The following is a 15,277-nucleotide window of genomic DNA, read 5'->3' on the forward strand; positions in this document are numbered from 1 at the left end:
CCGGAGCTCCTCGTCATGTTCGGGATCTCATCCAGGACTCCGAACAACCTTCGCTAACCACATACTATTTCCCATAACAACTCTAGCGTCACCGAACCTTAAGTGTGTAGACCCTACGGGTTCGGGAACCATGCAGACATGACCGAGACAACTCTCCGACCAATAACCAACAGCGGGATCTGGATACCCATGTTGGCTCCCACATGTTCCACGATGATCTCATCGGATGAACCACGATGTCGAGGATTCAATCAATCCCGTATACAATTCCCTTTGTCCAGCGGTATTGTACTTGCCCGAGATTCGATCATCGGTATCCGATACCTTGTTCAATCTCGTTACCGACAAGTCTCTTTACTCGTTTTGTAACACATCATCCCGTGATCAACTCCTTGGTCACATTGTGCACATTATGATGATGCCCTACCGAGTGGGCCCAGAGATACCTCTCCGTTTACACGGAGTGACAAATACCAGTCTCGATTCGTGCCAACCCAACAGACACTTTCGGAGATACCTGTAGTGAACCTTTATAGCCACCCAGTTACGTTGTGACGTTTGGTACACCCAAAGCATTCCTACGATATCCGAGAGTTGCACAATCTCATGGTCTAAGGAAATGATACTTGACATTAGAAAAGCTTTAGCATACGAACTACATGATCTATGTTCTAGGCTTAGGATTGGGTCTTGTCCATCACATCATTCTCCTAATGATGTGATCCCGTTATCAACGACATCCAATGTCCATGGTCAGGAAACTGTAACCATCTATTGATCAACGAGCTAGTCAACTAGAGGCTTACTAGGGACATGGTGTTGTCTATGTATCCACACATGTATCTGAGTTTCCTATCAATACAATTCTAGCATGGATAATAAACGATTATCATGAACAATGAAATATAATAATAATAATAACTAATTTATTATTGCCTCTAGGGCATATTTCCAACACCCTCCACCATAATCCACCTCGATCATATTGTAGCAGTGCTTAGGCGAAGCCCTGCGTCGGTAGAACATCATCATCGTCACCACGCCGTCATGCTGACGAAACTCTCCCTCGGCACTCGGCTGGATCGGAGTTCGAGGGACATCATCAAGTTGAACGTGTGCAGAACTCGGAGGTGTCGTGCGTTCGGTACTTGATCGGTCGGATCGTGAAGACGTACGACTACATCAACCGTGTTGTGCTAATGCTTCCGCTTTCGGTCTACGAGGGTACGTGGACAACACTCTCCCATCTCGTTGCTATGCATCACCATGATCTTGCGTGTGCGTAGGGAAATTTTTGAAATTGCTACGTTCCCCAACAGTCTATGGCTAGGAAACTTAACCATCTTTGATTAACGAGCTAGTCAACTAGAGGCATACTAGGGACACTCTGTTAGTCTATGTATTCACACATGTACTAAGTTTCCAGTTAATACAATTCTAGCATGAATAATAAACATTTATCATGATATAAGGAAATATAAATAATAACTTTATTATTGCCTCTAGGGCATATTTCCTTCACTTGATGTACCGCGAGCTTTGTTACTATAGTTGGATCATATGGTGTTTCTCCCCCTCTACCTTCTTGTGATGAATTGAGTTTTACCTTTGAGGTTTCACTATTATGGATTTGAAAACACTTGATGTATGTCTTGCGTGGGATACCCGTGGTGGCAATGGGGTGTTCTATTGATTCACTTGATGTATGTTTTGGCATTCAACTCGCGGATTCCCGAGGTGACATTGGGGTAATCTATGCATAGGGGTTGATGCACGTTTTCGTCCTTGTTTCTCCGGTAGGAATCTTGGGGCACTCTTTGAGGTTCTTTGTGTTGGATTAAATATTATGAATCTGAAGTTGTTTGATGCATATCGTATAATTGACCCACGGATACTTGTGGTGACATTGGAGTATCTAGGTGACATTAGGGTCGATTGATGTGTATCATATGATGTTATTTTACTACGAACTCTAGGGCTATTTGCGACACTTATATGAATAGCTCAATGGATTTATCGGAAAGAATAACTTTGAGGTGGTTTTGTACCCTACAAGCAATTTCATCTTATGTTCTCCGCGATAGGAACTTTGGAGTGACTTTTGTTGCACGTTGAGGGATTGCCATATGATTTAATTATGTTATCATTGTTGAGAGAACTTGTACTGGTGAAAGTATGAACCCTAGCCTTGTTTCCAAGCATTTTAATACCGTTTTTGCTCACTTTTGTTACTTGCTACCTTGCTGTTTTTATATTTTCAGATTACAAGAACCTATATCTACCATCCATATTACACTTGTATCACCATCTCTTCGCAACTAGTGCACCTATACAATTTACCATTGTATTGGGTGTGTTGGGGACACAAGAGACTCTTTGTTATTTGGTTGCAGGGTTGTTTGAGAGAGACCATCTTCATCCTACGCCTCCCATGGATTGATAAACCTTAGGTCATCCACTTGAGGAAAATTTGCTACTGTCCTACAAAACTTTGCGCTTGGGGTCCCAACACGAGTCTACAAGAAGAAGGTTGCGTAGTAGACATCAGTGAACTTGAGAAACACCCGGGATAACTTGCTTGATCAGAGAGGAGCTACGTTCAATCACGAGGCATAGGAGAAGAGCTGGTCATCTCTTTGGAACACCAAAGTCCCTGGGAAAATTATAACTTTCCTTTGGAGGCTGGCAAAACATTATTCGCTATCGGAGGACATGCGCCACCACAAAAATATGTGCAACGCGGATTTTTGCCAACTTTGTGGAGCTGCCGATTCCTGGAGGCACTCGTTGATTGATTGCACAACTTCGAGGTGTGTTTGTGCCTTAGGTGATGAGAAATTAACTGATCAAATTGTTGAGTCTCATGAACCCAATGCGAAAAACTGGCTTTTTAACATGATGGATTCATTATCACATGCGGAGTTTGTGAAGATGGTCGTCACTCTTTGGGCACTATGGACCGCTCGTCGAAAAGCAATACATGAGTCTATCTTCCAAAGACCAATGTCTACCCACCGTTTTGTCTGAGAGCTTCATCCCCGAGTTGGATGGCCTCAACATTGCCAGGACTTCCACTTCGGCAGGACGTGCACTTGTAATACCAATGAGAAGCTGTTGGAAACCCCCTCCGAATGGACACGTTAAAATCTATGTAGATGGGGTTTTGTCCAATGATGGGCGTGTTGGAGCTGCGGCGGCAGTATACAGGGATGAACACGGTCACTACCTTGGGTCCTCATCAATTGTTCCACCTGGTGTTATTAACCCTACAGTTTTTTTTTTGCAGGGAAACCTTACAGTTTTAGAGACCATTGCTTGTCGTGAGGCTTTAGCACTTGCGGATGATCTATCTTTGGATCACTTGATAATTGCTAGTGTCTACAAACCGATTGTGGATGACATCATAAAAGGGGTAGGAGGCCCTCATATCACAGTCGTCAAGGAGATAGATAATAGAAGAGCACATTTTACTTGTTTTGATTTTATGTTCGAAGGTCGTGCTTCAAATGATGAGGCTCGCAATTTTGTAAAATTTTCGCTTATTTCCTCTCATGACCCTCTTTGTATCCCTTTGAATATTGTTCCAAATTACTAATAAAGTATGGGATCCTAAAAAAGAAGTAAACTGTACTACTCCTAGGCCAGCGTGTGGATTCCACGAACGACTCTCGCGAAACAACAAAGGGGGAAGCATGCACATGTGGACCAGGTCCGGCCAATGGGGATCCATCTAGCCACCAATTGGACCTTCTCCTTTGGAGGAGCAAGGATAAACTGCCCTCCGGCCACCGCCCGTTGCCTCCCGCACCTTATCCTCCCCTGATCCCCCGTACAAAACCACTCCTTCCTTTCCCTCCATGTGACCCACCCAACCCCAAGCACCGCAGCCGGCCACACTCCCTCCTCCTCCTCCTCCTCCAGCTCCAAGAACTCCAAAAGGTAAGCGATCCAAGCCGCATTCCCGTACCAGATCGCAGCTCGCCACCAATCAGCTGCGGATTACTCAGTCCTTGCTTTGTTTCCGTGGGTTCGCGTGCAGGTTCAGCCGAGCTCGATCAATGGCGTCGCTCTCCGTGGCCACGCTCCCGCAGCTGGCCGGCGCGCCGGCGGCGGCGGCGGCGAAGAAGAGGTCCGGCGTGACGTACGTGGAGGGCATGAACGCCTACAGCGGCCTCAAGGGGCTCAACAAGGTGACCATGCTGGGCGTGCGCAAGAGCGCCGACTACAAGTTCGCCAGGATCGTGGCGTCGCTCAGCCCCGCGGGCAAGAGGCGCGGGGGCTCGTTCGGCGCGCAGTGCAACGCCGCCGGCGAGATCTTCCAGATCGCCGTCGTCATGAACGCGCTCACGCTCGTCGGCGTCGCCGTCGGCTTCGTGCTGCTCCGGGCCGAGGCGGCCTACGAGGAGTCGGAGGAGTGAGTGAAACCCAACCCACCGCCGTGTGCCTGCCCTGACCAGCCGTTTCAGTTCGGTTCAGGCTGCTGCTGTTTGGCTGGCGCGTAAGCCGTGATATATAAAACGTGATGTATGCTATTTTACATTTGGTTTTGTATCAATGACAATTGATTGATGAATACCCCGGAAACACATTTTTGGAGGCTCAGCCCTGCAAATTTGTCTCGATTGTCCGCCGCTTGTATGATTCTTCTCTAGAAAGAGTACACTTCGAAAGGGAAAATGTTCATAGGTCATAGTGCACCATTGTCTAACAACTTTCAGACCCAAAGTCATACATACTTGGTAGTAAGGTGAGAAATCTGAAACAACAGTGTACTCTCTTCAGGCTTGGAGAATAACTACAAGATTTTCACCCGCGGGGCATTCGATTCACAAGAATATGCCCATGTTGACCTTAGTTTCTTAGAATTCCTAGGAGGAATACACTTCGAAAGGGAAAATGTTCTGCAAAACTGATAGCACAACATTCAGAAGTCATAATGCAACATTGTCTGACATCTTCCTGAAACGACGGTGTATTTTCTCGTAAATCTGTGAATGTCCTGGCTTCAGACTAGAAGATGCAATGCTATTGAGCAGAATATGCAATACACAGAACAGGGAATAAAGGTGCTACGTTTTAGCTCGATTCCTACAAGAGCACCTGTTACAGTGGCGCTCATTAGATCATGTGTTTCTGCACTATAGCAGACAAATAAGTAAAACGTTCTGCTAAAGAACCCTCAAAAAATAGTTATGGTAGTGGCAAGGCTCTAAGCAGCATTCTAATTTTGCCCAAGTACAACAAGAGACATCTCGGGAGCGCCCGATCTCCGGTAAAGCTAGCAGTGCTTTGTTCTGTTGATTACATTGGCCTCTGGCAAGCCGAGAACAGCTGCCAGCTGATGAAAGCCATAACCAGCGAGGAGAAGAGCTCGAAGCCGACCACCTTGGGAGTCTGCCACTCCAATGATCTCCGTAAGTAACTGCAGCATCGTTTCAGCATGTTTAGCAGCGTGAACAAGAATGAACAAAAAATAATTGAATAACATGGCCGTGAAAGTGCAGCACATAAACAAATGGACCAAATGGTGATGAATACAGAACGATGTTTCAACTGAAAACAGGTAGAAAATAATTTGATCATTCTAAATATTTTAGTACGTATCCACTAAAAATGTCAACATGAGCATGCCTGATTTGAAAGAAACTGCCCTAGTAAACTTGGCAAACAAGTGATATTACTTCCAAGATAATATTTACTCAAGTTGCAATGGCTTGTGATGTTTCATACACATGCTATTGTGCAGCACACGATAGGGCTTTACTTCGGATACCATTAACTGAACTCTCTGTGTGTCCTAAAATTTCAGTGGTCCACAAGGAGAGATAAAGTTCTAAGACAATCATTACTGACTTGTAACTAAGGATATTCCATGGATAGGAGAGATGCACCGACTTTAGAGTTAGCATGATAGGACTGTAATGAAATTTTGGACAAGAATGGCAGTAGGTCAAAAGTTATATGGAATACAGCAGAAATGTTTGTGGATGGATATATTTTTCTCAGATCCGTATTGACCACGTGTAGGAGGTAGGTATTAAGCCAATATACATAGATTGACACAAATCCTGCAAGATTTACCAACATCTACTTGCTAGTACTTCATAACCAAGAACAGTTTCTCAAAAAAAAAGGAAATAAGAACATCAACATATGTTGAAGCATGATAATTATTCTTTTTGAGGATTACTGCAGATAGAAACGGGATTACCTGGTGATAGATGGCATTGTTGCCAGAAGCAGAGCACATGCATAAATTATTGGAATTAAAGTCCTAGGTTTGTTCTTCCTCAGCCACATCAAGGATCCTAATGCGGCAAGGGAGAGGGTCATCACCTGCAGAAGTACAAAAGTAAGTCTTCTGAAATTAGGATAATCAAAAAAAGGAAGCTGACATTATATTTTTCACACTATATAGTAGCATTACAAGATTGGCATTTGCTTCGAGCCCTTGGAATATGTACTCCCAAGTAAATTCAAGCCCTCGTGCCCCAATCCAGAGAGGTGCCAGCCGGTGCAGAACTGAATCAGCAAAAGCCCAGCCTGAAACCCCAAAAAAGTCCAATAGATCAATGGTAGTCAAGATAAGGTTAAATTGCAGCTGGAAATAAGTCGAAGTATTGTATCACTTCCCAATTTATCTGGAGTAACAAACTTAAGGAGGCCCAATTCAATTTAAATAATAAAGTGAAGTAAGAGCATTCAATTTCCTGAGAAACGCTATCAGTAGCCAAAATAAGCATGCCTCTATTCTTTCAATTGTGTGAATGACAAAAGCATGAGCACGAAAACAAATTTCAGTACAGCTAAAAGGCAAGCAGCAATTACAAACATCAACATCAGAAATGCATCTGTTTATAAAAAGGTTGACCAGCACAGTATAGAAGGAAAAGTTGGAATTTAAAGGTGTAGTGAGGAAGGTGAACATACAGAATGGAGATGGGAAATAAGATTAAAACAAACATATGTGACTATCGATGAAATGTTATAATTTGACAAGACACACTTCAGCTAAATCAAATCAGAAAGTGAACAAGCACAACTACGAACTCACCAAGACCAACAGCCTGGAACTTATGGTTCTGGGAGATGTTTCTGTGGGTCAACTGTGTCAAAGCAAAATAAAGGCCAGCAACATCTATAAACCCAATTAGAATTTTCATTAATTCCTGCAGGGTTGAAAATAATCGGAAGATTAGATGCACTGGCAAACAGGGTAAATCCAGGCATGTTTTGTCAAAGTGCGTAAAATATACCTGGTAGGGATCAAAGCTATCATTCGCATCAGGCACTTTGAGGAATGTTGCTAAGCAAACAAGCTGCCATTATAAAATAGCAATGGTTAGCAATCCCACAAATCTCTTCCATGCAACTGGTGATAAGCATAGAAAACTATATGCCAAAACTAAAACATAAACTAGGCAATGTAAAACATCATGTGGTAATAAAAAGAACCAAGAATAACAAACAGGCTAAGCTGACAATATCAGGATGACAAGCTTCAACTTGTACTGTGATTTTTGGACAAACAGGACTGCATAGCAGGGAAGATAACCAGTACAAACCATGAAAATTGAGATGCCATTTACAACCTTTTAATAACTAATGGAATTTCAAAGAAAAAAAATCAGCCTGCTGAGTGGCATACAACCCTCGAACGATCAGTTTGCTGTCAAAACTGGTACATGAATGTTAGATAAAGAAAAAGACTAGTTGAGTGGTCATTCCAAAGAACATATTAATTGTAGAAGTCAAGTAGTTGGCAAGGGCACATTGATCAAACAACTAAAAAGTTTCTCAAGCAATGACAGATTAATGAATGGTGGATTGTTTGGGCATGTCAATCATGGTACTAAAAATCCACAACTAGTTACTCACCTTTACAAGTGCTGCTCCCAGATAAACAACAGCTGCTTTTACACTAGTGCCAATCGTGTCATACTCTGACCTGCAAAAGGTAGTATGGGAAACTTATTACTGCTTTTACACCAGTGTTTAATGCAGCAGATCAATACCTCATTTATGGTTCTTATTTCGATGAGTCACACACGATAGTATGTGAAAGTTATTACTGGACTACACCCCTTAACCATTGGTACTTATCTTTTAACAATCACACACTAGTGTGCAACTCTTATTACTGGAGTATATAACCCGCTCATCAACCACCAGAAGGGACATATGGAAGTAGGTTGGCAGCGTGCTTCCCATATACAGCAGCCTCATCGCCATCATAGTATGCATAAAGAACCTGATGCATGTTCAGCAACATCTGGCAGCTGACACCATGCCCTGGAGCTGCACACAACACTGCTTCCACAGGAAAGACATGGGTTTCCACCTGTGCTGAATGCCACTGCCTATACAGATCCATGGCACCCACTGTCATAATTGGTGGGAAGTACTGTAGATTGGTAGTTGCCATAGAAGCACGGGCAAAAAGAGCAATGTGCGCAAAAGGGAAAGATGTTGATGGTGTATGCTACCATTGATGATACTTCAGATGCTTAACAAAATTGCAAGATGGTGTAGATAATATGGGTGCGTGTGATGGGCTGATGATTGATCATGGACCTATAATAAAAAATATGTGGACTAGCATTTGTGCAGGCCAAGCTAGGTCTTGCCGTTTAAAAAACTACCTGCTGGAGTCCAGATAAGTTAGAGATCATATAGTGTAAGATTTATTTACAAATTTGCTAAGTGATTCTTGGATGATGGGGAGGTGGCAAGATGTGTAGTAGATATTTTTCAAAGGTTGTTTCTGCTGATGCTTTTTCTATGTGTGCCGAAGGATGTTGTTCACATATGAAGGTCATACCACAATGGTTTGCTGTTTATTTTTTGTAGTGCTCTGATTGGTCGTGATCAGAAACTTTGTTGAACTGAATTTGCCCAGGACTTGTAGCATGTCTTACATAACTCACAACTCACACTTGTAACATTCCAGGGACAGGCTAATTGTCATGCATGACTAATCGAGTAGGCAGCTTTGGAGCTTTGTAACTGTGCTTTAGTATAATGCAAACTTTGAAATTCTGTGAAGGTGCTTTAATAGAACGCATACTTACTGTAGTCACAGCGGCGGCGCTAGGAGTCAGACCCAGTGATGTCAACGCTATATACTTATGCAATATGTGGATCAGCTATAGTCAATCACAAGCCTATTAGTGCAGCTAACCCAAATTTTATGTTGTCACTTGACATCACAAACAAGGACTAGCACCGCCACTGTGTAGTCGTATACATTTGGAGTATTGCTAACAAGAAACAAACCTAAGAGTAAAAATTATCCGGGCGTATGCCTTGTCTATGATTGACGCAACTAAACAACATTTCCATAAAGGAAAAGAATACAAATTGAAAGGAGAAAGTGCCTTCTAGACCTAGCCCAAAAATAAAAGCAAAGTCTTCTTCCACACTCTTTGTAACCCTTGGTTGCTCCTTGTGTGGAATTAGTGCCTCTGTCTTACAAAGTAAAAATGAAAAAATAAAGGAAACAATCATTTTTTTGTTTCAAATCAAATCTGATTAGCTTAGTATTGGTTGGGCGTTACACCAATTACAAATAACGGTGTCTACTTAAATACAGTTACTACCTTCCTAGAATTATTATCAATACTTCAAATGTCTTCACCGCAGCTAGAATGTGTTACAGCTTCATATCACTATCAGACAATCGCATAGTAACTCTTTACTCAGCACATGGATAGAATTACCATGTATTCTCTTGTTTAACTAACATGAAGTTCTTGACGAGGTTCGAGTTCATTACTCAGAGCACTTCATATTGTTAGCGTGCAACTCACACAGGCAAGTCTTCTACTGTATCATCTTCCCATCCAACTTACAAAATGAGCTACAATGCTCTGAACTTACTTGACAGTAGAGGAGACATAAACCACACTAATTATGACTAAACCAATCAGATTCAATTCGAACAGCACAATTCAGCCGACAAAGCTCGAATCCAAGCGAACATTTCAGTAGAAACTCGTCTACACCACGCATTAAACCAATACCTTCCTAACCCTGCCTCAACTGAGCAAAATTCACTGAAACCGCACTGATCAAAACCCCATCCGACGAGCCAAAATCGCACGCGGAACCAACAGTGTCCGGCACTCCTACTCCGCCGTGCCCGGATCACGCAACCAAGCAAGGACCAGACAGCTTGACGGACACAGATCTAACACGTTTGGGATACGGATCTCGTGGATAGAGAGGGGAGGAGGGGGAGAGAGGAAGTTAGCTTACAGGGGGGTGGCGGAGTAGTAGACGACGTGGGGGCCGAAGGTGAGGACCGCGCAGTTGAGGAAGTGGAACACCGTCATCTCGTCGGCGTCGTCGTCTCCGGCGCCTGAGCAACGGCGAGGTCGAATCGCCTGATGCTGCGCGACGATTTCGAGATGCAGCTGGGTAATGGGCTCGAGATGGATCCGGTCGAGCTCTAAGTAACAAACACGCTCGGCGCACGTGGATTGGTTCGTGGGCTTCGCTCTAGTCGGCAGGCAGATGGGCCTAAATGAAGTGCTACCCACCTTGTGTTAGAAAAAAACAATATCCTACTGCCCTTCCCCACAAAAAAATCCTATACCCCTAAAAAAATGTTAGAAATTCCTTAAGAGAGAGTCAATCGAGAAATGCTAAAAAAACATAAAAATAACTCCCTCCGCAACAAAATCTAAGACGTTTTTTATGCCCTATACAAAACCAAAAAAGTCTTACATTTTGACATGAAGGGAGTACTAGTAATTACTAAATGTTCTTTGTTTATGGTAAATGCTAAATGTTATGCTAAAACAAAGAAATGGCAACTACCCTAAGAAAATGCTAATGTTCTAAAATAACTGAAGACATATTAAAGAGACAACACACTCTCCAAAGTACAGAAAACTTGCGTGTTGCTCACTCGCATATGCTAGGAGAGAGATGTAGAAGAAACACAATGGACAAGAAACTATCCCGTGGAAACCAATAACTCGGTGGAAACATCGAAACCCAAACATGAGCCATCAGATCTAAAACGTGGGTAGCTTATTGAATCTTGTGTTTTTGCATACAAGCACCCACAATGCTAGTTATTATTTTGCACAAAGGATCTAAGCTTTTGTGAAATATGCGGAATGTGTTTGTGGGTGAAGCGCCCCTAGATTTTCATATCCAACGACCACATATGAGTTTCCATGTTTCCACTGAGTGAGTGGTTTCCATGTGATACTTCCTCCACAATGCCACAATGGGCATCTTGATGTTGTCTTGTTTTGCTTCTTTAAGAGACGGTTACATAAAATACAATGACTTTCGACCGAGCATCCCAAGTCTTGATTCGTTCTTAGTATTGTACTTCTCATGGCGAGATGTTAAAGACGCAGCTTTACTTTTGCTGATCTTTATGGTGTTTTCAAGTCACTTTTTCATGGTCTATTTTCTAGGTTGAGGACACGGTGACTTGAACCCTCGGTGAAACTGCAATGCACATATAACATGTGTCACCTTTGACAGGAGAACCCTCATTTGGGGTTCTCTTTACTGTCTATATGAAAAATTAAATGCCAAAGATGTTTTGACTTGACATAAGTCAGTATAGGAGTTGTGAAGCATGTCGTATTTGACAAACTACTACCATCGGAGAGAAAAATCGATAGAAAGATCACCTACCGATAGAAAAATAAAAGATGAAGGTAAAAGTAATAGTTTTTGTAGTAGGGTGGAAAGAGTTTAAAAAACATTGGACACACAAGATAGCATCTGTTGTCTACACATGGCGAGTGGTGAGGCATCCGACGGGCGCTCCGCCAATAGAACCCCCACCCTACTCCGAAGAAAATAGAACTATATGTGTGACAGTGTCCTCTTGTTTCACAAATCATATCGATAGAAGTGACTTGTCTTCATACGAAGAAACAAGCTAGTTAGGACCAAATTGGCTATGAGAATCAGCCAAGCCATAGTCCCTAGCCGCCACAGAAGGGGAGCTCCATTATCGTATGTTTCTGATGGTTTCCCTCGTCTTCGGAGGTCTCTCAAACACCAAGAAGCAAGGAAATTATAGGTATTAACATTGGGGGATAGTTTTAGTCCCTTTTATGTCATATTAACATATTATTGGCGATAATCTCGCCGTGATGTCGTACAGATGAAGTCTTATGACTCTATTACCATCCTAGCATGGTCATAATGGTTAGTTCATCTGCCATGAGAGAGCCACAGAAGGCCTCATCTTAATTATATGGACCTTTACATTGCATGCTGCAATGCACATAAAGCTTGTCAACGTGACCGACTATATATAGTCAGACAAAGCATCATCGGCAAATATCTATGCCTATTGGACGAGGCGACGGCCGAGTTGCATACTGCAACATCGGATTCCTATTTCGTTTTTGCCCTTCCGTTTTTGTTTCGATTGTTACCCAGTCTAGCATGTAATTGGTTTCTATTAATCCTGCTTATTTAGATAAAATGAACATCGAGTACAAGCAGATAAGGGGTAGTTTGAATCCACAAATATACAAAAAAGCCTAAAGAAAGAGGGAAAACAACTAAGATTCTTAAGCTTTACAATTCTCGCCAAAGCCACAATTGTACTCGTTGTGGTTGCGCCACCATAACTCTCGTCAATGATGGGCAACATAAAGAAATTCAACTAGGAAGCACTTGCAAAACGACATGTAGAGGACCAAATCTTGTTGATTCGCCACAATAGAAGATCATTGTGTATGATGAAGATGTTGGAAATATGCCCTAGAGGCAATAATAAAAGGATTGTTATTATATTTCCTTGTTCATGATAATTGTCTTTTATTCATGCTATAATTATGTTATCCGGAAATCGTAATACATGTGTGAATACATAGACACCAACATGTCCCTAGTAAGCCTCTAGTTGACTAGCTCGTTGATCAACAGATAGTCATGGTTTCCTGACTATGGACATTGGATGTCATTGATAACGAGATCACATCATTAGGATAATGATGTGATGGACAAGACCCAATCCTAAACATAGCACAAGATCGTATAGTTCGTTTGCTAGAGTTTTTCCAATGTCAAGTATCTTTTCCTTAGACCATGAGATCGTGTAACTCCCGCATACCGTAGGAGTGCTTTGGGTGTACCAAACATCACAACGTAACTGGGTGACTATAAAGGTATACTACTGGTATCTCCGAAAGTGTCTGTTGGGTTGACACGGATCAAGACTGGGATTTGTCACTCCGTATGACGGAGAGCTATCTCTGGGCCCACTCGGTAATGCATCATCATAATGAGCTCAAAGTGACCAAGTGTCTGGTCACGGGATCATGCATTACGGTACGAGTAAAGTGACTTGCCGGTAACGAGATTGAACGAGGTATTGGGATACCGACGATCGAATCTCGGGCAAGTAACGTACCGATTGACAAAGGGAATTGTATACGGGGTTGCTTGAATCCTCGACATCGTGGTTCATCCGATGAGATCATCGAGGAGCATGTGGGAGCCAACATGGGTATCCAGATCCCGCTGTTGGTTATTGACCGGAGAGTCATCTCGGTCATGTCTACATGTCTCCCGAACCCGTAGGGTCTACACACTTAAGGTTCGGTGACGCTAGGGTTGTAGAGATATGAATATGCAGTAACCCAAAAGTTGTTCGGAGTCCCGGATGAGATCCCGGACGTCACGAGGAGTTCCGGAATGGTCCGGAGGTGAAGAATTATATATAGGAAGTGCAGTTTCGGCCATCGGGAGAGTTTCGGGGGTCACCGGTATTGTACCGGGACCACCGAAAGGGTCCCGGGGGTCCATCGGGTGGGGCCACCCATCCCGGAGGGCCCCATGGGCTAAATGGGGAGGGGAACCAGCCCATAGTGGGCTGGTGCGCCCCCATTGGCCCACCCCATGCGCCTAGGGTTGGGAACCCTAGGGTGGGGGGGCGCCCCACCTGGCTTGGGGGGCACTCCACCCCTTGGCCGCCCCCCCCCCCCCCTAGGAGATCCCATCTCCTAGGGCCGGCGCATCCCCTAGGGGGCCTATATAAGGGGGGGGGCAGCCGCACCCTTGAGTCTTGGCGCCTCCCTCTCCTCTGCTACACCTCTCCCTCTCGCAGTAGAACGGCGAAACCCTGCTGCGGTGACCCCTGCATCCACCACCACGCCGTCGTGCTGCTGGATCTTCATCAACCTCTCCCCCCCCCTTGCTAGATCAAGAAGGAGGAGACGTCACGCTGACCGTACGTGTGTTGAATATGGAGGTGCCGTCCGTTCGGCGCTAGGATCTCCGGTGATTTGGATCACGTCGAGTACGACTTCCTCATCCCCGTTCTTTGTACGCTTCTGCGCGTGATCTACAAAGGTATGTAGATGCAATCCGATCACTCGTTGCTAGATGAACTCATAGATGGATCTTGGTGAAACCGTAGGAAATTTTTTGTTTTCTGCAACGTTCCCCAACAGAAGATTGGCAATCACACGAAGCATGTTAGCGAGGGCACCACACTAATCTAGACAGACAACTGCACCAGTATCGCGAGGCCAATTCGATGATATTGCTAAAAAATGCTTGAAAGGGGAGATTGTTGAGGAAGACGATGTTGTTGATGATGGCGATAGAGTCATCCCGACGAGCATCAAAGAATCAATCCATGAAGATCGACAGGACAAAAAATATCAAGCTCCTCAGCAACACTGCCATACCAAGTGTTGTCGAGATGGAATCAGAGCCAGAGGACTTTTGTGCAAGATAACAATGTCAACCATGATACGGAAACCTAACCAAAGACTTTCTTTGCTCCCAAAGAGAGATGAAAATCATCTCCCCGTCGCCCCGGTGTCGGAAAACTAGAGGGAAGCGAAGATTCGATATGTCCCTAAAGCCTAAACACCAAGAAGAGCAGCTTAGTGTTAATTAACAATGACGGATCGTGTGGCCTGTAACTCTTTTCTTTTCTAACGAGAAAAGCAGAGCATCTGCCATTCCTGGGGAAATGTGGACACTTGTACAGTTACGCTGGTTGGTGTATCCTCAGTTCATGAGTTCTTCTCTTTTTTTTGCGGGTGCTCAGTTCATGAGTTCAATCGATGCTTAGCTGCACAACGTGGCCAGTGCCCAGTGCCCAGTGGCCTACACCTGGATGCACTCATGCACTTAACCGAAGCGCGGACCGCCAAATGACTCGTTTTTGAACACCTGGCGAGCCGCGCCACTGTCACGCAGGTGGCATGGCTGCTACTCCTTGGACGCGACCGCGTTCTCGCGTAAACACCGCATCTACACCCCGCGTGTTTGAAGA

At 44.0% G+C, this 15,277-nt stretch overlaps 2 protein-coding genes across 2 annotated transcripts; one reads left to right on the forward strand and one right to left on the reverse strand.

The window, feature by feature from the left end:
* Nucleotides 1-3,784: 3,784 nt before the first annotated feature.
* LOC119303272 lies at nucleotides 3,785-4,614 on the forward strand. Its single transcript, XM_037580382.1, has 2 exons — nucleotides 3,785-3,939; nucleotides 4,040-4,614. The coding sequence occupies exon 2, from the start codon at nucleotides 4,059-4,061 to the stop codon at nucleotides 4,416-4,418; it is 360 nt and encodes a 119-aa protein (XP_037436279.1). The 5' UTR covers nucleotides 3,785-3,939; nucleotides 4,040-4,058; the 3' UTR covers nucleotides 4,419-4,614.
* A 340-nt stretch (nucleotides 4,615-4,954) lies between these two features.
* On the reverse strand, nucleotides 4,955-10,437 carry LOC119303271 (transmembrane protein 147-like). Its single transcript, XM_037580381.1, has 7 exons — nucleotides 10,258-10,437; nucleotides 7,879-7,948; nucleotides 7,257-7,319; nucleotides 7,055-7,169; nucleotides 6,428-6,543; nucleotides 6,212-6,336; nucleotides 4,955-5,422 (listed from the first exon to the last, which is right to left on the reverse strand). The coding sequence occupies exons 1-7, from the start codon at nucleotides 10,332-10,334 to the stop codon at nucleotides 5,302-5,304; spliced, it is 687 nt and encodes a 228-aa protein (XP_037436278.1). The 5' UTR covers nucleotides 10,335-10,437; the 3' UTR covers nucleotides 4,955-5,301.
* Nucleotides 10,438-15,277: the final 4,840 nt, after the last annotated feature.

This window comes from Triticum dicoccoides, chromosome 5A (genome assembly GCF_002162155.2).
Source record: "Triticum dicoccoides isolate Atlit2015 ecotype Zavitan chromosome 5A, WEW_v2.0, whole genome shotgun sequence".
Taxonomy (NCBI): Eukaryota; Viridiplantae; Streptophyta; class Magnoliopsida; order Poales; family Poaceae; genus Triticum; species Triticum dicoccoides.